This window comes from Carcharodon carcharias, chromosome 2, assembly GCF_017639515.1.
Source record: "Carcharodon carcharias isolate sCarCar2 chromosome 2, sCarCar2.pri, whole genome shotgun sequence".
Classification (NCBI taxonomy): Eukaryota; Metazoa; Chordata; class Chondrichthyes; order Lamniformes; family Lamnidae; genus Carcharodon; species Carcharodon carcharias.
Window position 1 is genome coordinate 222,396,839 of NC_054468.1, and position 27,167 is coordinate 222,424,005.

The 27,167-nt window shown below is 41.5% G+C and overlaps 2 protein-coding genes across 2 annotated transcripts in view; both read right to left on the minus strand.

Annotated features, from left to right (window-relative positions):
- Positions 1–25,960, minus strand: LOC121288823 (disks large homolog 2-like). The gene is made up of 5 exons (XM_041207581.1): positions 25,870–25,960; positions 10,377–10,513; positions 7,154–7,252; positions 5,097–5,162; positions 1–149 (listed from the first exon to the last, which is right to left on the minus strand). Exons 1-5 carry the CDS (start codon positions 25,958–25,960, stop codon positions 6–8), a joined length of 537 nt encoding a protein of 178 aa, XP_041063515.1. The 3' UTR covers positions 1–5.
- Positions 10,399–27,167, minus strand: part of arv1 (ARV1 homolog, fatty acid homeostasis modulator) — a 30,249-nt gene continuing 13,480 nt past the window's right edge. Inside the window, exon 6 of the transcript XR_005946037.1 lies at positions 10,399–10,513. The gene's annotated coding sequence lies outside the window, so the exon portion shown is untranslated. The remainder of the gene's footprint in view (positions 10,514–27,167) is intronic.

Genomic DNA, 27,167 nt, shown 5'->3' on the forward strand with positions numbered 1-27,167 from the left:
TTATTTCATTTCTTTACTGCTGTGAGTTTCAGTGCCCCCATCATGATGACTACGGTCACTACAGAAGTTGCTAGAAGGATCCATGGCAATCTACCTTTGTTGAAAGTCCTTGAATTGTGATGCCATTTTTGAGTTTCCTTTCCAGAGTGCTGCCATGAATAAAAACAGAAAGTTAGGGGATCAGGGTACAAGACAGTGCTTTATTGTTATTACCTGCATAAACTAGAAGTAAACAGTAATCAAGAAATTAGAAGGGTGATTTGTTGCAAAAACTGATTTGTTATAGTTTCATAGCCTTTGGGATTTAATTGTGCAATCTGTGAGGCAGTAAATTGTACAACAGGTGGATGGATAAAGGCAGAAATTTGCAGGATATCATACCAGTTTGGTTACCCTAACACTCAACTGTATCAGGGAATGGAGGACCGGCAGGTTGGTCAGACGGTAAAAGTTGTCACCATTCATTCAGTCTCATATCCTCATTGTTGCTATTTAGTCCTAGTTCTTGGTTAGAGGAGACTGCATTGTGAGCAGCAAATACAGTATACTAAACTGAAAGAAGTAAACAACCATAGCTGCTTCATCTGGAAGGAGTGTTGGGGCTTTGGGTGGTGAGGAGAGAGAAGGTAAAAGGGCAGGTGTTACATCTCCTGTGTTTGAATGGGAAGGTTGAGTTGTTGGGACTGATTGGGGAATGGACCAGGGTGTAAGGAAGGAAACAGTCACTACCTTTTTTCATGGATCTGTGAAGCTTTGTAAACAATTAGCTGCTCAGGCATCAGGAAGAAACTTTTTTACTTGTCATTATTTACTTGTGACTGCTGACACCCTATCTTGGGGACCTGAAGAGGACTTTGGCCACTAGTTTAATATAGAATCATAGAATGGTTACACAGCACAGGAGGCCATTCTGCTCATTGTGTCTATGCCAGCTCTCTGCAAGAGCAACACTCAGCTAATCCCATTCACCGCCTTTTCCCTGAAGTCCTACAATTCTCTTATATTCAGACAATTATTTCCTTTTTGAAAGCAATGATTGCTTCACCTCCACCATATTCTCAGGCACAAAAGCATTTCTTCATGTTGCTTTTGGTTCTTTCGCCATTCACCTTAAATTGATAGTCTGATCTCGACCCTCAGAATGAGATTGCAGTTCCACATACTGAGTCAATGTGGAGTTAACCCGTAGGGAACAAGATGGTTCCAGGTCTCTGCGATGTTAGCTAAACGCAGCAAGGAAAGTAATGGGCTTGAAATAAAAACAGAGACTGTTTCTGCATGTCTGAGAGTTAATGTTTCAGGTCAAGGACCTTCAGAACTAAAGGGAGATGGAAATTTTGACCAAGTGAAGGGGGTGGGTGTAGGTGCAACATGGTGGGGTGGGGGAGGGGAGGGGGGAGAACAAAAGGGAAGGTCTGTGATAGGGTGGAGGACGGGAGAGATTAACTGACAATAGGTGTCATGGTACAAAAGGCAAAGGCAATGGTAATGGTAATGAATGTAGAGAAGCAAAAGATATACCCAGTGAGTGTGAATGGCAGAATAACAAACAGCTGTGTCTAAAAGCAAAAACATGAAAATCAAGATGGGGGAGGACAGAGTTCATGGTCTTAAATTGTTGAACTCAATGTTGAGTACAGATGGATGTAAAGTGCCTAATCCAAATTTGCAATGTTGTTCTTCAAGCTTACATTGAGCTACACCAGAACAGTGCAGCAGGCTGAGGATGGAGATGTCCGTGTAAGAGCAAGGTGGAAAATTAAAACAGAAATCCACCAGAAGCTCAAGGACATACTTGCGGACTGTGTGGGGGTGTCCCGCAGAGCAGTTACCCAATCAGTGCTTGGTCTCCCCAATATAGAGGAGACTGCATTGTGAGCAGCAAATACAGTATACTAAACTGAAAGAAGTAAACAACCATAGCTGCTTCATCTGGAAGGAGTGTTGGGGCTTTGGGTGGTGAGGAGAGAGAAGGTAAAAGGGCAGGTGTTACATCTCCTGTGTTTGAATGGGAAGGTTGAGTTGTTGGGACTGATTGGGGAATGGACCAGGGTGTAAGGAAGGAAACAGTCCCTTCGGAACACTGACCGGGAAGGGGAAGGGAAGATGTGTTTGATGGTAGCATTACGCTGAAGGTGGCAAGAATGGCAGAGGATGATCCATTGAAGGCGGAAGCTGGTGGGGTGGAAGGTGAGGACAAGGGAAACCTTTTTGCTATTTTGGATGGAGGGGACCTGGTGAGAACAACAATGCGGACAATGTGTTGGACACTGTTGAGGACCCTGTCAACCAGGGTAGGAGTAGTTCTTGGTTGAGGAACAAGGAAGATATATCAGAATTTCTGTTGTGGAATCTTATGTCATCAGAACAGATGCGACAGAGACAGAGAAATTGAGAGAATGGAATGGAGTTCTTACAGGAAGCAGGGTGTGAGGAACTGTAATTGAGGTACCTGAGTCAGTGGCTTATAATGAATATTAGTTGATAATAGTTGGTAGTTTATTAGCCAATATGGCCTGTCAGCATTCTGAAAGGACCATTCCCTCTACAACATCTTGGTCCACTTCTCAATCGCCCAATTCCTCATCTCTCCCCCACAGCACCTTCCCATGCAAACACAGGAGGTGTAACACCTGCCCTTTGACCTCTCATGGTGCAAGGTCCCACACACTCCTTCCAGGTGAAGCAGTGGTTTACATGTATTTCCTTCAATTTAGTATACTCTATTCGCTGCTTATATGCAGTCTCCACTACACTGGGGAGACTAAATGCAGATCAGAGTGACTGCTTTGCAGAACACCTCCTCTCAGTCTGCAAGAATGACCCTGAGCTTCCAGTGGCTTGCATTGTAATTCTCCACCTTTCTCCCATGCAGGGATCTCTGTCCAAGGCCTGCTGCATTGTTCCAGTGAAGCTCAAAGCAAACTCAAGGAATACACCTCATCTGTCAATTAGGCAGATTTTGGACACAACACTGAATTCAACAACTTTAGACTGTAATCTCTGTCTCCATCACCCACACTTCCGTGCCCCCCCCACCCCCACCAACCCCCAGCCCTAACATCTTATTTTTCCTGTTTTTGCTTTCGGACACAGCTGTTCATTATTCTGCCATTCACACCCAATCTGGGCAAATCTTTTGTTTCTTTACTACAACCATTAACATTACCATTGCCATTTGTACCACTAAATTTTTGATAGTTGATTTCTCCCGCCCTCCACCTAATCACAGACCTTCTCTTTTGTTCTTCCTTCCCCCTCCCCATCCCACCCTTTCACTAGCTTAAAACCAATACATTTCTCTCTCCCTTCAGTTCTAAAGAAAAGTCCTTGACCTGAAAAGTTAACTCTTTTTCTCCCTCCACAGATGCTACCAGACCTGCTCAGTACTTCCAGCATTTTCTGTTTTTATATCAGGTTTCCAGCATCCACAGTATTTTGCTTTTGTTATGTATTGGGTTTGACTGTGATGCCCTCTACAGTAGGTTGTTCTAGAGAGTCAGTGTCGAGGTTTAGACGTGAAAGGGGCGAGATTTACCTTGAGCAGTAATACAAAGCTCTTTTTCATACTCCACCCAATTTTCTTTGTCATTAACCTCAATGGTGGAGTGTTAAACAGCCTGCTGATACACGATCACTGGTTTTGTGCTAATGTTTCCCCTTGCCCAACCCTTGGAGACTTAGTGAGGCAATCAGCACCAATGGTACCTTGTATAAGCAGAAATTAGTCTATCTGTTAAAGAACAGTTCTGAAGAACAGTTACATTTGACTCCACACATTAACTCTGTTCCTCTCTCCACAGATGCTGCCAAACCTGCTGAGCTTTTCCAGCACTTTCTGTGATGATAATGTGTTGCTGCTTCTGGATTTATCCTTTCTTCATGATAGTCCATGGATTTCTCACCTCATTTGAGAGTTTTAGACAAGTGCAAGTTTGTAGAACAACTAGGGACAGTTTACTCTGAAAACCTAATGTAGGAACAGGGGTAGACCATTCAATTCTCGAGCCAGTCCCAGCATTAAATTATATCGTGGCTGATCTGTACCTCAACCCCATATCCCTTGATACTTTTACCTAACAAGAATCTATCAATGTCAGTCTTGAAAACTCGAGTTGTCTCAACATTCACAGCCTTTTAGAAACTAGGAGCAGGAGTAGGCCATTCATCATGATCATGGCTGATCATCCAACTCAATAGCCTGCTCCCGCTTTCTCCCTTTTGGGTGTGAGAATTCGAGATTTCTACTGCGTTTTGTATCTTCTCCTGGATTCACCCAGCAGATGAAATAGTTTCTATTTATCTACCTTATCAAATCCTTTTAATGTCTTGAAGACATCAATCAGATCGCACCCCTCAATATACTACACTTAAGGGAATGCAAACCAAGTTTATGCAAGCTGAGCTCATAATTTAATCTTCTAAATCCAGCTATCATTCTGGTCTGGATGCACATGTACCATTTTAAATACCAAATTAGCTCCAGTATTATTGTTCAAGGTAAGCCAAAGGATATGCTGCTTTGTAAGGATGGAGGGGTTCGTATCAAGCCAAACATGAAGTATTATTTTGGGTGGGTGGATCTGTATCTCTTTAAAGCAATAAAATCCACTTGTTAAGTAAATATGATGTAAAATCACTCAGTTTAATTGCAGTTTGGCCACGGAACTTTAAAAATCATGGTGGTCAGTTCTGGCGCCAGATCAGAAGTACCTATCATTATGTAACTACCTCTTTTTTCTCATGCTTTTTAAGTTTGTTTGCATCTGCAATAAAGTTTCATTTCTGCATGTTCTGTTTTTAATATATCTTGTAGATAGATGTGAACCTCTGGAATTCCCTCTACATCTCTCTGCCTTACCTTCCTCCTTTAAGACACTTCTTAAAACCTACCTCATTGACCAATCTGCCCTAATATCTCCTTTTGTGACTCGGTGTCATATTTTGTTTTATAATGTCCCTGTGAAGCGCCTTGGGATGTTTTTGCATATTAAAACACTATATAAATAGAAATTTCTGGTGTTGAGCCCAAGAGAAAGCTGTACAATAAAATCTCTATCACATTGTTTTAATACAGAGGAAGATATTCAAATGACCTGCCAGAGTTTTGGTGGCTTCCATTCAGCTGTTGAACACACCTCATCGCCAAACTCATATCTGACCTGAAAAACGACACATGAACAGTTTATTAAATGTATGCTTTGTGTGACATGTAAAAGTGGCTGAGAAATTTGAGCATGCCTGCATGGTGAGAGTTGAGGCATCTCTGATATTGGGCCTATCATGTCTCATCCATGGAGCGGCCGAGAGCAAGAAGCTAGCGCAACGGAAGATCAGGCCACTGCTGGCACTGTAGTAACCTTCAGCCAATGAGAAAAAGCCATGATCGAGAAGCCGGGTGGGGGGATGGTCAGGAAGTAGAGGGGGCAGTGACTCAGTGGGGGTGGCAGGGAAATTGATGCTGGAGGCAGTCCCAGTTCTTTGAATGTGGATTCAGGAAGAGAATTCTTGCTTTTACTAGCTTCATATTAAGTTAAGTGTATTTTAAAATCTCACCTTGCTGGTTGCAACCTATATGATAAGGATTAGGTTTAGCCCCAGAAATCTGCGCACAATCATCTATATCATGCGTGTTGTTGAAAAAGATTGATGAACAGAGGCTACGCTTTCCACACAGAGAAACATAAGAAAAAGTCTCCTCAGATTGCTGTCACAAGTCTTCCTGCGCTGGATTTTATGGGGGTGGGGAACGACTGCTCGACTCCCAGAAGGAAAGTCGGCTGGAACTGATGCACCCAATAGAAGTCTGGCCCCCGCAGCCATAACATGCTGCGGGTGGGCTAAACTGGGTGATAGTGGAGCTTCTGCCCCTCGGTAGGAGGACATCCCATCCTTGAGAGCTTCTGACCAATCTGATTGGCCGGCAGCTCCAACAGTCCCAGCAGCACCATGGTTAAATCATGTGCACTGCCGGGACTGCAAGCAGGTCCAAGAGGAAGAGAAGATGGACACTGGATTCTGGTAAGTTGGGCCTTTTTGGTCAGGGAGGGATCAGGCAGACTAAAGAGGTGAGCTTGTTTTGCAGGGAGGGTTAAAATTTTGGGGGGGGTGGAGGGAGGGGGAAGTTCCCCCAATGCGCATATAGGGCACTCCCCAAAGGTCGTACCCCCTTCCTCCCCGCCTTTTAAACACTTGCCCGCTCCTGCCTGCCTGCCCATGCCAACTGTATTACAGCGTGAGCAATGTATTGTCCAGGTCAACTGGCTTGGTAATAAACTCAATTGACCCTTAATTATTTATTTAAATATGGCAGGCTGATTTTAACAGCTGCCTACCTACTGTGTTATGGGGAACAGCTTTGGGGGGGTGGGGGGACATCCCTTGTATTTTACATGTTGTCCTCCTGGTGAAAACATGCCTGGTGGGGGATGGTATAATCCAGCTCCTTGTTTCTAATTTCTGTGCAAAGAATGCATCAGCTGCTCACTCTCCACTGAGGATGATATGTGGTGTGAACACCTAGGACCCAAAAAAAATTATAGAAAAGAAAAGGAAGTTGTTCATCAACAAGAGGAAAAAAAATTCCTTATCTCTTTGTAACGTCCAATATTTTTGCTTCTAGAATATTCTGGCAATATTATATTCTATCCTGTTGCTTTGTGGGTAATGTACATGCTTTGCTTAAATACAAAACCATGGAGTATAGGTTGAAACCAGTGGCTCAGGTAAGGAAGAAACTAAGAATTCCAAAATCTGGTTTAAGCAGTTTCTTTATGAAAGTATCTCTCTGAAAGACATGCTGCACATTACTGTATTACTAAAATCACAAAAATAAAGAGTTCCATTATACATTTTTAAAATCTATGCAGAATTTGAAATTAGTTTACATGTTGGCAAAGGTGCTACACGTTTTGCTTACATGATAATTGAATGACCATATATTTATTCAATTGATCTATTAGCATACAGGAACAGAGCTTTCAGGGCTAAACTACCTTGATCTGACATGGAATTGGTTGTGTTACTCTGCTTTCGCTGGTTGGGATGTGATGGAGCTTTTTTGTTTTCTATTGAGGTGTGCTATGGTCCATACTGATGTTACCAACAATGTTACTTTATTCAGAAAAATCTAACACAAAGAATTGTTCCTTACCTGCCTCTCGATTCGTAATACTAACTCATCATTGGTCATGTTCCTAAATACCTCTGCTGCTTCCTCATGCAGTATATTAACAAGTGAAATTCCATCAGCCTAAAGATAGGAGTAAAAACAGATACAATGAAGCAGCAGTGTAGTTGGAAGTGATCTATTTATAATGAAAGTATTGGATGGGGACGAGATTGTGCAATGGGTTAGCATGCTGTCCTTTTACATTTAGATTGTGGATTCATAAGTAGCCCAGGCAGAAGACAAAAGTTTTTTCTCTCTGACTATATGCTTTGCCTCTTCCCCCACTGAACGTTTAAATTAAGCTTCGTTGCACAGTCTCTGACCAATAACTCAATCTTTAAAACTGTGAGAATCCTTACCTTCCAGTTTCTCCTACAATTTTCAACATTTAAACTCTGCTTAGCATCAAAACGATGTTTTTTAATTTGTCTTTTAATCTCTTCAATCTTGGTTGTGTCATACTTTGATGGTTGAGCTGAAAATGGCTATCAAATGCCTTCCAAGCACCCTGCCAATAATGAAAGTGGGAAATGATTGCCTTGTAGGCATACCTTCAGATAACGTTTGGGGGAAGCCTGGAAGCATCATCCTTGTGGATAAGTTTATAGATGATGAGGGTTTTTAAGAAAGCCCCATAATTTTGCCACTGACAAAGTTAATTTTCACCAGCACAAGTAATGTTTACACTGGCATAGCTAAGCACTTGTTAGACATTCACTCCCTCCACCACTGGGGCACCATGGCTACAGTGTGTTTTATCTACAAGATGCACTTCAGCAACTTGCCAAAGCTCATATGACTGCACCTTCTGTTATGGACAGAATTTGTGTGGTCCCCTCCAGTCCATGATCAGGATGTTTGTTTGTAAGGTGTGTGTGTGTGTATTTCCTTACTTTTGGATATGTTTTCTTATTTTTAAAATAAATTCCAGCAGCAGCTTTTTGGTGATTTAAAAAAAAAAGATTATTATTACACACTTGCCCCAGATATTTGAAATGCAACGTCTCAATCGCTCATCTCGCTCACATCATCACACGCTAGATTAGATACAGATGAAATTAAAGCTATAGTTATAAATGTTCAATTTTTATAACTAAGTATCTATGTCGATGCAGCCCTCATACCTTTTAGTTGATACTTAGTTGGAGTGAAGGTCCTTTAGAAATAAAGGATTCTCACGAAGCTGAGAAGCCTTGTGTAGACAAGTAGCCAGGAAATTGATTATCAGGCAGACTTGGAAACCGGAACAAGTTCAGAACTTTGGGCTGCGTTAGAAGACTTTCAGCTGTGATGGTTCAGATTTTCAGACATTTCTCCCTGCCAGATTTGCTTTGTTCATGTTGTATTTTACTGCAATCTCTAAAAGTTAGTTTCATTCACATGACTGCAGGGTTAACATTTCTGGGGTCCAGACTGCCAAGATACAATAGCAGTTAACAATGGCCATTCACTCTTGTCTCTGTCCCAACTCATATAGACTCTTTTCTTCAATATGGCACTTGGAGATCAACAGTCTAGAGACCCCATAATCCTTAAATGCTGGTTCATCCTCAAACAATGAAATATGTAAACTTCATAGGTGACTGCAAAGCACCCTTATTCAGATTCATGTTTAACTAAATATTGGCCACAGAATTGAATACTGTCCACAGTTTAAGTGCCCATTGTCACATGTTAAGTTGCAACCACCTTAACAGAGTTTGTGATCACTTTGGTAAAGTATGATCTTACAGTCCGTAATATCCAATATCCTCATGCTTGTACTGAGCATGACACTTCCAAACCCACCACCTCTTAACCAGGCGATTAGGCACATGGGAACATTACGACCTGCAAGTTCCCCTCAAAATAACACACCATCCTGACTTGGAAATATGTCACTGTTCCTTCACTGCTACTCTATCAAAATCCTGGAACTTCCTCTTTAACAACATTGTGCGGGTACCTATACTACATGGACTGCAACTGTTCATGACCACCTGCTCAAGGGTAATTAGGGATGGGACCAGTGTCATGAAAGGATAATAATTCTCATATTATTATTGTGATTTATTGTATAAGTAGATTGATAGTGGGGTTTGGATAGTTTGTGTGTGTGTGCGCTCGCATGCACACACGCGCAGGATTTAACTGAATTGGAGACAGCTGGTCTGAGGCTTTGATTCATTAAAAGAATCTAGGTTTGAAATGCTAAATATGTAAACATGGCTGAAATCTTAGAATGTAGGGTGAGGAGAATTTTCATTTTTAGATAAATCAGGGCAGTTTAAATTTCAAACAGATGATAGGATGTTTACACCTAGCCAGGGAAGCTAGGCCAAGCAGTGTGTTTATTTTTCCCAAAGGTTACTTACAATATTAGCACCATGAAAAGATTTATATTATGAGAAAGGTAAAGTTCCAAAGACATATGGGAACAGTGGAATTTACATTAAAAGGAAGAAACATGTATAAAGGAGAATGAGGTTGTGTCAGGAAGGCATTATAAGATCCAACAAAAGTGTGAGAAGCCTCCAGTATTTGTGCATTAAGCCTGCTGTCTACAGAGACCGAAGCTGGGAAAAGCCACTTTGAATTCTACTGTCCATAGTATTGTGTTGACTTGCCTGGATCTGTTTAAATCTATTTTTTTCACTGTTGCCTTAATGGCCGTGTAACTGGAAGCCAAATTAATTAGGGGTTTTAGGAGATATTATAGTGGTAATTTATAGACCTATATATGTGCTTGCAATCTTTTCTTTTGTTAATAAATGTTTAATGTAGTATTTTTTAAAAATCTCTGAAGTCCTGGTGGACTTATTGCTTCTGAATTCAGGGCACGGATCTTGAAATAAATAAATTGCAAAACCGTTGTGATAGTGTGATCAAGCTTCTCTTGTGGATTTGATCCACCTGGCACACATCATTTGCCACGTCATTACAACCAGCCATGCCATGATGCTCACATCACATGAATAAACTAAAACTTGTTTGCTGACCATTTAACTGCCTCTCTTGATTAGTTCTCTAAAGAAGCTCACTTACCTTTGAGTTCTGACAAAAATTTACATCCAGAATATTAATCTGTCATTTCAGATGCTGGGAGACCGACTATGTTTTACCAGATTTTCTTTTTTGATTTTGCAGTTTGTTTTTCTTCATTGTCCAAAATCCATAATTCCAAAAAATAATTCATGCTTTGATCAGAACAATTACAAGAACATACCTCCAAGATCTTGTCACCCTCTTTAAGTCTTCCATCAAGAGCTGCTGATTCATTTTCCCTTATTTTAGCAACGTAGATTCCATAATTTCCAGGATAACAGGGTTTATCTGCTCCTCCCAAGATGTTAAACCCAAATCCTGTAAGTGAGTACCAAGCATGAATGTAAAACAAAATGATATGGAATTGTAATATTAGGTACAATAGAACTCCTTAATAATAATCTTGCCCTCACTGGAGATAGCTATTATCATCTATTTATACTACATTGAATCATTAAGGCAAGTGAATTGAAATGTCAAAAAATTCATGGGGTAGGTATTGGGTATTGTGGTGTTTGTTACTGGGCTAATAATCCAGAGGCTTGAACTAATAATCCAAGAAGTGTTAGTGCAAATCCCATCGTGGCAGTTTGAGAATTTGAATTCAGTAAAAGTGACCATGAAATTGTCTGCTTGTTATAAAAACTTAGCTTTTTCACCAATGTTCTTTTGGGAAGGAAATCTGCAGTCCTTAATCAAGTGACTCCAGTCCCATGCCAATGCGGTCAACTCTTAACAACCTTCTGAAAAGGCTTAATAAACAAGCCCCTAAGTCAGGTCAACTAGCGATGGGCAATGACTTCCAGCAGTTCCCACTTCCCAAAGATGATTAAAAAACATTACTGGGAAAATTTGAAAATTGCTGTCTGATCTCAGACAATTGGTGAAAACACAGGGCATTAGGAGGTGAAATGGAACTTCAGAAACAAGAGCAGGCTTTTCAGCCTGTTCCACCAAACAATCAGATCATGACTGATCTGTACAGTGCAAATAGAAACATAGAAACTAGGAGCAGTAGGCCATTCAGCCCTTCGAGCCTGCTCTGCCATTCATTATGTTCATAGCTGATCATCTAACTCAATAGGCTGCTCCCACTTTCTCCCCATACCCTCTAATTCCTTTCGCCCTAAGAGCTATATCTAACTCCTTGAAAACATACAATGTTTTGGTCTCAACTACTTTCTGTGGTAACAAATTCCACAGGTTCACCATTCTCTGGGTGAAGAAATTTCTCCTCATCTCAGTCCTAAATGGTCTACCCCATATCCTCAGACTGTGACCCCTGGCTCTGGACACCCCCACCATCAGGAACATCCTTCCTGCATCTACCCTGTCCAGCCCTGTTAGAATTTTATAGGTTTCTATGAGATCCCCCCTCATTCTTCTGAACTCCAGCGATTATAATCCTAATCGATGCAATCTCTCCTCAAATGTCAGTCCCGCCATTCCGGGAATCGGTTGGGTAAACCTTCGCTGCACTCCCTCTATAGCAAGTACATCCTAGTGTAGTGATACTTGTGGACAGTTGGACTGGAAACTATATTTTTGATCAGCTGCATGCAGATCATTTCTCCCATCTCTGTACTTCAATTTTAAACACTGCTGAGATTTGAAGTGCTGCTGTTTCAGTTCCTCTTCACCCATTTAACACTGAAGAAAGTTTCCAGCTGGCTATTTTAACAGCTGCTTTTACATTCAGCAAGCATTCAGTTCACTGGTGCTGCCTAAAATTTGTCTAAATTAAAATGCTGACTTCCATTCAACATCTGATTCACGGCAAATGCTTTAACATGCACGAGTTTTGAAAATAGTTTTCTCATGTAACAAACCTGCATCAACCCATTTTGTCCTGCGCCTTCTGTTCATTATTAGAAAGAGCTTGCATTTATTTAGCACCTTAACACCACCTCAGGATGTTCCAAAGTGTCTTCCAACAAAGGAATTACTTAAGAATTGTAGCACTTAGATTCACAGCCTAGAGGTCATGATTTAAAATTCTACATGGCAGACTGAATTCAATAAATCTGGTCATTTGTGATGTAATGCCAGAAAATAACCATGAAAAGAGAGGAGAGGACAAGAGAGTAAGAGAAATGATTGTTTGTGGCAGGAAGGGACAGAGCATACAAACTTAAAAGTGTGCTTGCAGATAAGGCTAGAGGTTGTGAAAATAATAAAAATAATTAAAGGCTCTCTATCCGAATGCATGCAAAACACTCACAATAAGGAAGATAAATTGATAGCACAAATAGAAGCAAACAGATATGATCTAATTGCCATTACAGACACATGACTGCAGGGTGACCAAGGCTGGAAACTGAATATTCAAGGGTATTTGACATTTAGGAAGTGTAGGCAAAATGGAAAAGGAGGTGGGGTAGCCCTGTTAATAAAGGATGAGATCAATATGTTAGTGAAAGAGGTTATTAGTGAGAAGATCAAGATGCAGAATCAGTATGGGTGGAGCTACAAAACAGCAAGGGACAGCAAACGCTGGTAGGATCTGTTTATAGACCACCAAACAGTAGTGGTGATGTAGGGCATGGTATAAATCAGGAAATTAGAGATGCATGTAACAAGGGTAATACAGCAATTATGCAGACTTCAACCTATGTATAGATGGGTAAACCTAATTAGCACTAATCCTGTGGATGATGAATTCCTGGAATGTGCATGAGATGGTTTTCTAGAACAGTATATTGAGGAACCAACTAGAGAATGGGCTATTTTAGATCTAGTATTGTGCAATGAAAGGGCTAATTAATAAGCTTGTTGTAAAGGAACCTTTAGGAAATAGTGACCATAATATGATGGAATTTTACATTAAGTCTGAAAGTGAAACTCACGTCTTTAATATAAACAAAGGAAATTATGAAGGTATGAGGGGTAAGTTTGCTATAGCAGATTGGGAAACAACATTAAAAGGTAAGACAGTAGACAAGCAATGGCCAACATTTAAAGAATTAATACATGGTTTACAACAAATGTACATTCCTTTGAGGCACAAAAACCCAGCAGGAAAAGTGATCCAACCATGAGAAGTTAAGGATTATATTAGATCGAATGAAAAGGCTTATATAGTTGCCAGAAAAATAGTAGGAAGCCTGAGGATTGGGAACATTTCAGAATTCAGCAAAGGAGAACCAAGAAACCAATGGAAAAAGAAAAAATAGAATACAAAAGTAAAATAATACGAAACATAAAAATGGAATGTAAAAGCGTCTATAGATATGTAAAAAGGAAAAGTTTGGAAAGACAAATGTATGCAGAGACAGGAGAATTTATAACGAGGAATAGGAAATGACAGAGAAACTAAATAATTACTTTGTGTCTGTCTGCATGGAGGAGAATACAAAAAAACTCTTTAAAACACTAGAGAACCATAGGATTAGTGAGATTGAGGACCTGAAAGAAATTAGTATTAGTGGAAAAGCATACTGGAGAAATTAATGGGACTGAATGTTAATAAATCCTCTCCCTGGACCTGATGATCTACATCCCGAGGTATTGAAAAAAGTGGCTGCACTGGTGATCATCTTCCAAAATTCTATTGATACTGGATTGGTTCCTGTAGACTGGAAGGTAGCAAACACGACCCCAGTATTTCAGAAAGAAGGGAAAGAGGAAACAGGGAACTACAGTCCTGTTAGCCTGACATCAGTCAGTAGTCGGGAAAATGCTAGAGCCTATTATAAAGGATAGGATAACTGGACACTTAGAGAATAATGGTAGCGTTGGACAGAGTCAACATGGATTTATGAAAGGGAAATCATGTTTGACAAACATGTTGAGTTTTTTAAGGAGGTAATGAGTAGATAAGGGAAAACCAGTTGATGTGGTATTTTGGATTTTCAGAAAGCTTTCAATAAGATTCTAAACAAAAGGTTAGTTTGCAAAATTAGAGTACATGGGATTGGGGGTAATATACTGACATGGATTGAGGATGGTTAACTGACAGAAAACAAAGAGTAGGAATAAATGGATCATTCTCAGGCTGTGACTAGTGGAGTACTGCAAGGATCAGTGTTTGGGCTCCAGCTATTTGCGATCTATATCAATGATTTGGGGATCAAATGTAATATTTCCAAAACAAAAACAAAAACAGAATTACCTGGAAAAACTCAGCAGGTCTGGCAGCATCGGCGGAGAAGAAAAGAGTTGACGTTTCGAGTCCTCATGACCCTTCGACAGAACTTGCGTTCGAGTCCAAGAAAGAGTTGGAATATAAGCTGGTTTAAGGTGTGTGTGTGGGGGGCAGAGAGAGAGAGAGGTGGAGTGGGGGTGTGGTTGTAGGGACAAATAAGCAGTGATAGAAGCAGACCATCAAAAGATGTCAACAACAATAATACAAAAGAACACATAGGTGTTAAAGTTAAAGTTGGTGATATTATCTAAACGAATGTGCTAATTAAGAATGGATGGTAGGGCACTCAAGGTATAGCTCTAGTGGGGGTGGGGAGAGCATAAAAGATGTAAAAAAATATATATATTTTTTTTTTCTTTTTCTCTTTTTATAATGGAAATAGGCGGGAAAAGGAAAATCTATATAATTTATTGGGAAAAAAAAAGGAAGGGGGAAACAGAAAGGGGGAAGGGATGAGGGAGGGAGCTCACAACCTAAAGTTGTTGAATTCAATATTCAGTCCGGATGGCTGTAAAGTGCCTAGTCGGAAGATGAGATGTTGTTCCTCCAGTTTGCGTTGGGCTTCACTGGAACAATACAGCAAGCCAAGGACAGACATGTGGGCAAGAGAGCAGGGTGGAGTGCTAAAATGGCAAGCGACAGGGAGGTTTGGGTCATTCTTGCGGACAGACCGCAGGTGTTCTGCAAAGCGGTCGCCCAGTTTACGTTTGGTCTCTCCAATGTAGAGGAGACCACATTGGGAGAAACGAATGCAGTAGACTAAGTTGGGGGAAATGCAAGTGAAATGCTGCTTCACTTGAAAGGAGTGTTTGGGTCCTTGGACGGTGAGGAGAGAGGAAGTGAAGGGGCAGGTATTTGCATCTTTTGCGTGGGCATGGGGTGGTGCCATAGGAGGGAGTTGAGGAGTAGGGGGTGATGGAGGAGTGGACCAGGGTGTCCCAGAGGGAGCGATCCCTACGGAATGCCGATAGGGGGGGTGAAGGGAAGATGTGTTTGGTGGTGGCATCATGCTGGAGTTGGCGGAAATGGCGGAGGATGATCCTTTGAATGCCGAGGCTGGTGGGGTGATAAGTGAGGACAAGGGGAACCCTATCATGTTTCTGGGAGGGAGGAGAAGGCGTGAGGGCGGATGCGCGGGAGATGGGCCGGACATGGTTGAGGGCCCTGTCAACGACCGTGGGTGGAAAACCTCGGTTAAGGAAGAAGGAGGACATGTCAGAGGAACTGTTTTTGAAGGTAGCATCATCGGAACAGATGCGACGGAGGAGAAGGAACTGAGAGAATGGGATGGAGTCCTTACAGGAATCGGGGTGTGAGGAGCTGTAGTCGAGATAGCTGTGGGAGTTGGTGGGTTTGTAATGGATATTGGTGGACAGTCTATCACCAGAGATTGAGACAGAGAGGTCAAGGAAGGGAAGGGAAGTGTCAGAGATGGACCACGTGAAAATGATGGAGGAGTGGAGATTGGAAGCAAAATTAATAAATTTTTCCAAGTCCCGACGAGAGCATGATATGTAACATTTCCAAGTTTACTGATGACACAAAACTAGGTGGGAGTTTGAGTCTTGAGGAGGATGCTAAGAGGCTTCAAGGGGATTTAGACAGACTAAGTGACTGGGCAAGGACATGGCAGATGGAATATAATGTGGAAAAAGGTGAAGTTATCTACTTTGGTAGGAAAAACAGAAATGCAGAATATTTCTTAAATGGTGAGAGATTGAAAAGGTCCAAAGGGACCTGGTTGGTGAGACTGCACCTGGAGTATTGTGTACAGCTTTGATCGCCTTACCTAAGCAAGGATATTCTTGCCATAGAGGGAGTGCAACAAAGGTGCACCTCACTGATTCTTGGGATGGCAGGATTGTCCTATGAGGAGACTTGGCCTATATTCTCTAGGATCTAGAAGACTAAGGGATGATCTCATTGAGACATCCAAAATTCTTACAGGTCTCGACAAGGTAGATGAAGGCAGTATGTAGAACCAGGGGACACAGTCTCAGAATAAGAGGTAGGCTACTTAGGACCAAGGTGATGAATTTCTTCACTCAGAGGGTGATGAATCTTTGGAGTTCTCTAACCCAGAGGTCTGTGGAGGCTCAGTCATTGAACATGTTCAAATCAGAGATGGATAGATTTCTACCTATTAAAGATATCAGGGGAAATGGTGAGAGTGCGGGAAAATGGCATTGAGACAAAAGATCAGCTATGATTTAGTTGAATGGTGGAGCAGGCTCAAGGGGCCAAATGCCCTACACCATAAACCTATTTCCTATATAAGCTGCTATGTTGTAAAAAAAAAAAACTGGTGTGCCTGTGGCTAAGGATGGTGCATCCTGCAAGGCATCAAATCAGTCGCTGACTAAAGTCACCAAAAAGCTGCCCAAGAAACGGAGAAAATCTCACAAGCTGAACTATTCCACTTGCGTATACAGGGTGCTGACCCAGGTTCACCCTTCCACCAGGATCTTGTCCAAGGCCATGAGTGTCACAAACTCCTTCGTTGTTGATATTTTCAAGCGCATTGTCTCCAAGACCTCCACCTCATCCGCTACAAGTGCCACAGCATCTATGCCAGGGAGATCCAGGGCTCCATCCAACTCATGCTACCAGGGGAACTGGCCAAATAAGACATTTCTGAAGGTACAAAAGCGGTCACCAAATACACCAACTCCGTTTAGCTCCACCATTCTAAAGATTAACATCCTTTAGGGAAGGGAGCATATCATTCGTACATGATATGGCTTATATGCGTCTCCACTCCCACCCTACATTGTTGTCTCTTAATCCCCTTTAATTAGGGTTAAGCAATAAATACTGCCTTTCCAGTGCTGCTAATATGCCAAGAACAATGTGTGCCTAAAGGCTCACTCCCACTCAAGTATGAGATGTGAGGCTGCTGCAGGTCAGAACCTTTCCCCCAAAACAATTATCTCCTTTTGAAGGGCTGAATGGTGTACTCCTGCTCCTAAGTCCTTTGTTCCTTTTGCCTCAAATTCATCTTACTTTTGTCCGAATTTCACAAATTGCTATTTGAAATCGATTTACGATACAGCGTGCAGTAAAATTATACCTAATTCCTGAATTTCAAGTCTTCTGAGTGAAACAAGCAGTAAAATTAAACCTAATCACTTCATTTCAAGTCATCTGGTGGGGGGGAAGAAACATATTGATCTGAAATAAATTTGTGCTTGATGAACTGCTTCTGTTTGGAGTGTACAGAATGTGAAAGTTTGGAACATGTTTCAAGGATGCCACAAATCTGAGTTCCAACATCAACACCTCTTTGTCCTTTTGTCTATGACCTCTTTTGGCAATCTCCACCTATCACTGGCCCTCTATCCAGCTCTACCTGTCCCACGCCTCCTTAAACCAGCTTATAGTTCACCTCTTTTCTATTTTTCCTTAGTTCCGGTGAAGAGTCATACGAATTCAAAACGTTAACTGTATTCCTCTCCACAGATGCTGTCAGACCTGCTAAATTTTTCGAGCTATTTTTGTTTTTGTTCCAATAAGATTGATGGACACTCAGTTAATGCAGATGTCATCTGAACCATTCAATATTTTACTGCTCTTAGATCCTCCGTTCTATTATTAGAAAAATGAGCTTGCGTTTATTAACCACATCCTCATTACTAACTAGTAAAATATTTTGTGATATAATTTATCCCATTCTCCTCATCTGAAGACATTAGAGATGAAATTCAACTTCAGTAGGGATGCAGAGAGGGACAGTTATAGGAAAGGAAATAGGGTGGGGTGTATTATGGGCAGCCAATCCGCTACCACTTTTTTGTGGCCCGAAGCTGGGTGTCACTCCTATCAAATCAATTGTATGATTCTAAGAGCACAAATCACTTTCAGGTACCTCAACAAACCTACCATTGCTCCTTTGAAAATCCGAACAGTGAGTGTTAGCAAGCTATTTTGCTATAGAGGTATCATAGCCAAATTCAATTTTGTTTTCACCCAACTTCTAAAGGCTTTTTGGCAGTGATCACTGGATAGTTAATAGGAGTGAGATCCCCAATTGGACTTTCTCTCCTAAACCTGGGGTGATGAATGCAACTATCATTTAAGCCTGATATCAATCAACTTTGCACAGCCATGGAATTAAATGGGGAACTTTCAGATGTGTAAGGCTCATTTCCATTATGCCTTTAACAACTGAGTCACAGGCTGTAGCTACCCGCCTCTTGCTGTCTGCTTGGTATCCTTGCTTCCAGGAAACCACAAAATTGATAATTAATTGTGGACAAAAATAAATAACATTTTTAATATATTACAGATCACAGCCTGGAGATACAGGAGTATAAATTTGTTTTAGGCAATTGCACAAATTGGGGGATAACAATCAGCAACCTATTTTGCAATCTACCTTTTCATTTCAATTTGTAATCTAGCATCTTAAAATTAAGGCTTAAATTAAATCCAAGAGAAGACATTTCACACAAAGGATTGTGACAATGTGGAGTGTATAGGTCTAGACAACCATAGTTGCAAAATCAATTGAGATGTTTAAAAGGGACACAGGTGCTTTCTGCGGAACGTAGACGAATGAAGGGCAGTGAATTGAGATTAACAAATGATGAAGCAGACTCGTAGGGCTGAAAAGCCTACTTCTGTGTCAAGGCAGTTCGACCTCATTGTTCAGATGATGTTGACAAAATTTTTTTTAGAGTTACAAAGTATTATACCAGAGGCAGGACATTCTGCCCATTAAGCTTGTACCTGGTGTTATTCTAATCTATTCATTAACTTGTATTTTTATAATGCCTGTAATGTAGCAAACCATCCCAAGGCACTTCACGGGAGAGTTAGCAAACAAAATGAGACACCCAGCCATATAGGGAGATATTGGGGGCAGATAACCATAAGCTTGGTTGAAGAGGCAGTATCTTAAGGAAGGAAAGGGAACTAGAGAGGTGGAGAAATTTAGGGAGGAAATTCCACAACTTCAGGCCATGGCAACTGAAGGCATAGCTATCAAGGGTGGGACTCAAGTGGCTAGAATTGGAGCACAGTTATTTCAAACAGTTGTAACACTGAAGGAGATTGGTAGGGGTGAAGCCAGGGGAGGGACTTGAAAACAAAGAAAGAAATTTAAAAGATGAGCTGATTAACCAGGCACCAATTGGGGTCAGTGACCACATTGGTGATGGGTGAACTTGATGAGTTAGCACATGAACAGAGTTTTAGATGACCTCAAGATCATGGAGAGTAAACTTCTCATATTGTTTAAATGTTCCTCCTATTCCAGCAACTAATTGCTTTTCAAAAGACTTTATAGACACTGCTTCAACAATTGTGTGGCAACAACTTTCAAATTCAAACCACACAACGTAAAGTTTTTTTTAACTCCCACCTCTTTTATATGATGTAACCATTAACATACTTTGCATCTTTGTTCAATGGTATAAAATTCCTTTGATTATGGGATTGTATTATCCAACTGTGTTGCTATATAAAAATCCCTTAAAAAAGTAATTAAAACTTAGCTCAGATCTGTAGGGTTTCAGAACTAAAATGGCCAGCAGAACTCAAAAGTGGTTGCGCATCAAACCTCAAAAGTTTCAGCAGTACAAAATTAATGAAGATTGGCTTGTTACTGCAGAAATTCTCAGTATGTCACATGCTATGGTTATAATTTAGAAACAAAAGAGATTTGGGATATTTTGGGAACTGTTCTCTTTATTGCAGTAAAGCAGATAAATGTGCTCATTTTTCACAGAATTTTATATAGATTACTCCAGACTTGATCATGCAATCCAGGCTGACATTCAGTGCAGTATTGAAGGAATGCTGCAATGTTGGAGATGACGTTTCAGATGCGAAATCAAACCAAGGCGTCCGTCCTGGTCAATATTTATCTCTCAGCCAACATCAATCATGGTCATTATTTCGTTGCAATTTGTAGGAACTTTCTTCCTACATTACAACAATGGCTACACTTTAAAAGTACATTATTAACAGTAAAACGCTTTGGGAAATATTATTAAAATGCAAGTTCTAAACTTTAGACTAATTTCCTTCACTCACGGTCTTTGTAAGGACAGAATACTGGTGTGAGAATTCAAATATTGTAAAAATGTAATTTTTTCCAATGTTGGATGCACCTTAGCAGTCCAGAGCTGCTGTTCCAGGATACAGACCGGCTAGGTCACGCGTAACAGTTTATATCCTTTCCGAACTGAGCACGCAGGATGCCAAAGATTTTCTCTGCTGACCTGCATTTCCTCTTTTCAACGTTATGATGTGAGATTCCATTTTCAGGCGGAGCATATCGCTCCTGCCCCTGGTCACCATGTTGCAACTCCCAACCAGCTTCACCGTTGTTGTCAGACATTAGTCAGTCATACAAAGACACTTTATTGCGTCTCTTTGACACACTCGTCGTCATAGCAGCTTCTGCACGACGATTCAAAATGACAGCGAGAAAATACCAAAAAAAAAATCACCTCTCTGTGGGTCTAATTGGTGTTTTTTCCACTTAGTCGGTACATAATCGCAACTGAGAAATTGATCTGAATTTAATTGAGCGAATTAGCCTTAAAAGAGGGATAACCCGCATGTCATATCAAAATAGGAGAGTTCAAACAGCTGCAAGGTTGGCTATTCGATAAAATCGTATACTGCCTCATCAAATAAATGCTGCAAACTTTACCATCCAGAAATCTATTTTTAACTTGGAAGTAAGGTCTATCATTGCAGAACAAGAACAAAAACAAAAGTACTTGGAAAAACTCAGCAGGTCCGACAACATCTGCGGAGAAGAACACAGCCAACGCCTCGAGTCCGCACGACTCCGATGCTGTCGGACCTGCTGAGTTTTCGCAGGTTCTTAATGCATCGGGTAAGTGATTTACAATCAATTAAGTACTCCTAGATACGCAGTCACTGTTGTAATGCCGAAAGGGTGCAGCCAATTTGCACAAAACAAACTGAAGTAAATGACGATCTGTTTTAGCCGTTAGTCAGGGCACTGGGTGAACTCCCTTGATGTTGGTCAGATCTGCAGTGGAATCTTCTGACATGGCCTCATTTTGTTAAATATTCTTTCATGGATATGGCCATTGCTAGCTAGGCCAGCATTTATTGTCCACCCTAATTGGCCTTATAGGGCTTTTAAGAGTCAACCACATTGCTGTGGGTCTAGAGTCACATGTAGGCCAGGTAAGGACAGTAGATTTCCTTCCCTAATGGACATTAATGAACCAGATGGGTTTTTACTACAATCAGCAATGGTTTTGTGGTCATCATCAGACTTTTAATTCCAGAGTTGTTTTTAATGAATTCAAATTCTACCATCTGCCAGGTCCCCAGAGCATTACCCTGGGTCTCTGGATTACCGGTCCAGTGACAATACCACTACGCCACCACCTATTTTAACATGTCATATAAAGGACAGGACCTCAGACAGTACAGCACTCTTTTCATTTCACTGGAGTGTCAGTCTGGTTTATATGCACAACTCTAAAATGGTACTCAAGTCCATAATCCTTTGACTCAATAGCATAACTTTATGTGAACTTCCTTTAAATTAATGTACTCTTACTGTTGTTTACGGTCTGGTGTCCTCTATACTGGGAGACCAAAGGCTTTAGATGCCCACCTGCAAATCACTCCTTTCTGTTGGCAAGGCAGCCTGATGTGCAGATGAAAATGACAGTCCATGTGCTTTACCACAGGGAGGGTTATCCTGATTCATTTTACATTTATGCTGGAAGTGTAGAATTTCTGCTTTGCTACAATGTTACACCTGCTTTGTTAATCTGATCCTGGAGTGAAGCAGAAGAGACTCACTGATGAGTTAGATTTGGATGCACACACAGGGGTTTGACACCACGGAGTACAAATTCAGTCAAACCAGTTTCCTAAAGTATTTGTTGGACCACCAGCACTTTATTTAACTCTACCTGACATTAATTTAGAATGGAAAAGGATTCTTCCCCTCTTTGGTTAAAATATTAATGTTTAGTCAATGAGGAAAGAGCACCTTGCAGGACAAATAGAGTTACAACCAGGCAGCAACCATGTGATGTAAGTATGTTTCAGCCAGGCTATACCCTAACAGCAGTAGGTGTAATGCAAATTCAATTGCAGAGATTTAAACATCTCATCCAGTCAACAATTCAGCGGAGTAATGAGGGAATGCGGCATTAACCGAGGTGCTGTCCTTCATATGAGATATTAAACTGAGGCCCCGTCTGAAATATCTCTATTTGCACACAACAATGGCAGAAATCCAATCTGTTCTTGATTGGGTGTGCATTGATGGCTCACAAAAGAACATCCAAAGAGAAGAAAACTCCCTTACCCTAAAGAAATTATCTTAGGAATTTAGGAACAAGAGATCATTTAACCTAACAAAACTTTCACCTTCATTTAAATTTAAGGTTAAATTCCACAAAGAGTAGTTTTCATTACCCTTGCTTGGCATGAATGTTACTTGCATGTGCCAGGCAATGACCATCTACAAAAAGAGAGAATCTAAACATCTCCCCTTGACATTCAATGGCATTACCATCAACATCCTGGGGGTTACCATCCATTCATAGTTCATGTAAGGCCTACCCTCAAGTGCCTGAAATCTCCTGGGTCAACTGATGACAGCATTGTGCACAGGAGTACGCACTTGTGGCAGAATGAGACCTTGGCACTTTAGAAGTTTCCTGTCAGCCATGCTTGATGCAGATTGGTGCCCCTCAAGCTATAACCATTTGTCTCCTCAATGGAAATAGGAGTTACCACTGACAAGAGAATTAACTGGACCAGCCACAGAAGTACTGTGGCTACAAGAACAGGACAGAGGCTGGGGATTCTGTGGTAACACATCTCCTGACTCCAAAAGATGATGGCTTGTGACATGGTGGTCAATTTTGTTAAGCATCGCCTGGTGTGCCTCAGGCACTCAACTCTGGCATGGGAGTGTCTGCCCCATTTGCTGCAAGAAAGGCAGTGGGCAGAAAAGGTGCAGATTCACTGACCTCTGTTTTCTCTGGGCCCTTTTTTCGGCCAAGTGAGCTTTTAGTTTCTGCTTGCCTCTTCCAATGCCCTTCCAAACAGTCAGCCTCCAGAAGTCATGGTCATCAGCGACAGTCTCCCAGTTGTCAGCGCCAATGTCCGTTATCTTGCTTGCAGGTGTCCTTGTAGCGGAGATATGGACGCCCAAGAGGTTGTGACCCAGTGGCCAATTCACCGTACAGAAGGTCTTGGGGGTAAACAGAAGTCATCCATCCAATGGATGTGGCCGAAACAGTACAGATGTCACTGGCTTAGCAATGAGTGTATGCTGATGAAATTAGCAAACTCCTGAATCTCTGAGTCGGTGACATTGTCCTGCCAAGAGATGCCAAGTATATGTCTGAGACAGCGAAGAGGGAAAGTGTTCAGCCTTTTTTTCTGCCTAGTACATTGTCCAAGTCTCACCAATGTAGAGGAGTGCGCTGAGAATGCAGGTTTGGTAGACGCATATTTCTTCACTTACATTTCTCTTGCAGCTGCTGGACTGAGTAGATTATGTCAATTGTAGATCTTCCAAGATAAAAGCAAAATACTGCGGATGCTGGAAATCTGAAACAAAAACAAAAATAGCTGGAAAAACTTGGCAGGTCTGATCGCATCTGCAGAGAGGAACACAGTTAACGTTTTGAGTCCGTATGACTCTTCATCAGAACTAAGGGAAAATAGGAATGAGATGAAATATAAGCTGGTTGAGGGGGGTGGGACAGGTAGAGCTGGATAGAGAGCCAGTGATAGATGGAGGCAAAGAAGAGATTGCCAAAGAAGTCATAGACATAAGGACAAAGGGGTGTTGACGGTGGTGATATTAGCAACGGAATGTGCCCCACCACCCACCTGGGCTGTCACATGCTCATCCTGCATTCTACCCTCAATGTCACTATTAGCACATTCCATAACTAATATCACCACCGTCAACACTCCTTTGTCCTTTTGTCTATGATATCTTTGGCAATCTCTTCTTTGCCTCCATCTATCACCGGCCCTCTATCCAGCTCTACCTATCCCACTCCCCTCAACCAGCTTATATTTCATCTCATTCCTATTTTCCGTTAGTTCTGATGAAGAGTCATACGGACTCGAAACGTTAACCGTGTTCCTCTCTACAGATGCTGTCAGGCCTGCTGAGTTTTTCCAGCTATTTTTGTTTTTGTTGTAGATCTTTCAAGTATGAAACCACAATGGGATTTGAGATAGATCCACTCATTCAAGATCTGCAGTCTGCAAGGGCAACGTGGGCAAATACTTTTCCCAAGATACTCAGCAGGGAGATGCCTCGATAACTGTTGCATTTGCCGTGGTTGCTTTTGTTCTTGTACAGGGTGGCACAAGGCTATGCCACTTTATTTTTGAAAACATGACTTTTCAACTTTCAACTGACTGGAAATGTTGCAATTTGAAATGAGACAGAACAAACTACTTAAAAATGCAGGGCCACCTTCCGAGGTGAAGGTGACAAAGCAAACAAGACACCATCAGGGGATGCGAAGAGAGGGACATTGCCTATAATTCAGAGAAACCCATCATGTCTAAGGAAGAGACACTAAAATACAAAATGCTAGATATTGAAACAATGGCTGCCACAGACAGAGCCACCCAAAATCTCTTGGAAGTACACTTGGGTGAAGTACAACAGGCCAGGCTACAGCCACTGCAGAGAGATTGTAAGTGACACAAATAGTGGTAAGAAAGTTTTCAGCAGAGGAAACAGGCTGAAAAGCTGTGCTGTCTCCCTCTTCCTTTTGAAAAAGTGGTGTCACCCACTTTGAGAAGTCAAATACCAGAAACCTACCAGCGAACTGAGATCTTGTAATAATTACAATATTTTCTACATCTGACTGCACCGAAAAAAACAGCTAACCTAAATCAGCCGCAACGTTTAAAATCTATGCCTCATTGAAAATCAAAGGACACTTCCTCACATATTCTTTTAACTTTTTATTGGACTTTAATTTCCCTTATTTCTGATACCTGTGTGTGTGACCTCACGTTATTATTTTTCTCAGGTTGTGATTAATAAATTTGCTCTTTCTTTAACTCAAGAAAACCTTGTTTGATTGACTCCTTATGTCTCACTGCATAAATAGTTAAATACATTTTGATTTGAAAAGGGCATATCCTTGTGAAAAAGAAACTTAAACCTTTGTTGTGACAAACTGATGAGGTTCAATACAGGGATCCTGTTCACTCCTTCTCACCTGGTCATAACAAGGGTCACAATTTTTGCATCATGTATTTCCTGAGGCACTGCCCCCTCTCTCCGGCATAGATAGAGGAGTTGGTGCAGATGCTGCAGAAGTGCTGATTTCCTGTGCTGGATGAATTCACGTGGTAAAGCATCAGCACCTATGGCAAGCAAGTCAAGCTTTGTAGGTTCGATATCTAGCTCTGCCATGACAGGCAGTTTTTATATGGTGTCTAGAGCTTCTTTGGTGACAGTATTCTCTCTCGAGTACAACTCAAGGCAGTGTTCCACCTATTTCTCCAACTGTCTATTTCAGTCAGCAATTACCTTCCCTGTCTTTGTTTTCAATGGAGCCAATGGACCTGTTGCCTGCTTGATCCTTTCGTACATGCCCCTGACATTCCCTGTCAAAAGGCATCGGGATATTTTGGCAGAGTTGTAACCAGTAGTCATTGGCACACCACCTAACAGTTTGTTGGACTCTACTTTGAACGCACAAAGAACCATTCAGAGTTTCTCACTTGAATCTCTCTTGTGATTAATGAGTAGACCACTTGGCTCCAATTACAATCACAGTGATGTTAGCCTTGCACCAGTCAGCACTTTTCTGCTCATTTCCCATATCTTGAGCATGTAGTATTGTAGATGGTTTCTCAAAGTATGTTCTATTTCGCTTCTGCACTGTGGGGGAATGCTGGAGAGCGCCTGTTCAATCAAGTTGCAAAACTGTTGGTTTTTATCTGAATAATCAGTATGGCTGATGTTGAAACAAGGATGGCATTTATGCTTTGAATGAAAAATCTTGAAGTATTGCATCCTAACCCAGGTGCACACCAGGTAGTGATCTGTATCTGCTTGTGTTGAGAATGATGATCAGATCCAGCTGGTGGCAATGCCCTTATCTTGGATGTCTCCTGGACATCTTGTGGCTTGGCTTGTTCTGAACACTCATGGCAGCAGCAAAGCTCAAGTAGTCTCTGTCCATTTTCATTTATCTATCATAGGCCATGGTGTCCGAGGCACGAGGGCCAGGTTTCATGGTCTGCGCTCACAATGCGTTGAAATGCCCCAGTAGGAAAGATGTTCTGACTTAGGGATTCTGCTGATGCCAGCATCAAGCTCCTCATAGAACTGGTCTTTTGCCTCTGTAGTGGAGCACAGGGCTGGTTAACCAGCCCTGTTGAGAGGCGGAGAGGACGCTTTCTGAACCATTTGTGGAAGTTTTATCACCTACAGTAATGAGTTCCTTACAGAAAAACCTACAACTTGCTTATGCCTTTCCTCTGAACTCTTCCCCTGCTAGAAGAACACATTTTTCTTTGATCCACTGAGAGTGATCTGCTCTCATTCAGCCTGGTCTGTTGTAGGGATGCTATATCAATATTCAGCCTACCAAGTTCCATGCTAATCATTGCTGTCTTGTGCTCATTATTGACCAGCTGCAAGTCATTGGTCAGTCCCATGCACATGGTCCTCATGTTCCAATTAGCCAATTTACCAAGCTAACAGTTATCATCTTTCCTTTCAGTTGCTTGGTGCGATGGATTCTGTCCACTTGTAGAGCAGACTCAGGGCTCCAATGCACCATTGAAGCAGAGGGACCATGTTGTGTCAGCACCTTACTA

Bases quoted from the DNA above. Each gene is read 5' to 3' on its own strand.
- LOC121288823 (XM_041207581.1), bottom strand. From the start codon at position 25,960: ATGCCTTTTGACAGGGAATGTCAGGGGCATGTACGAAAGGATCAAGCA. The intron at 7,253-10,376 runs GTATGTTCTTGT...TCCTATCTTTAG, and splicing joins AGGGTGACAAGATCTTGGAG to GCTGATGGAATTTCACTTGT. The intron at 5,163-7,153 runs GTAAGGAACAAT...GTCGTTTTTCAG, and splicing joins TATTACGAATCGAGAGGCAG to GTCAGATATGAGTTTGGCGA.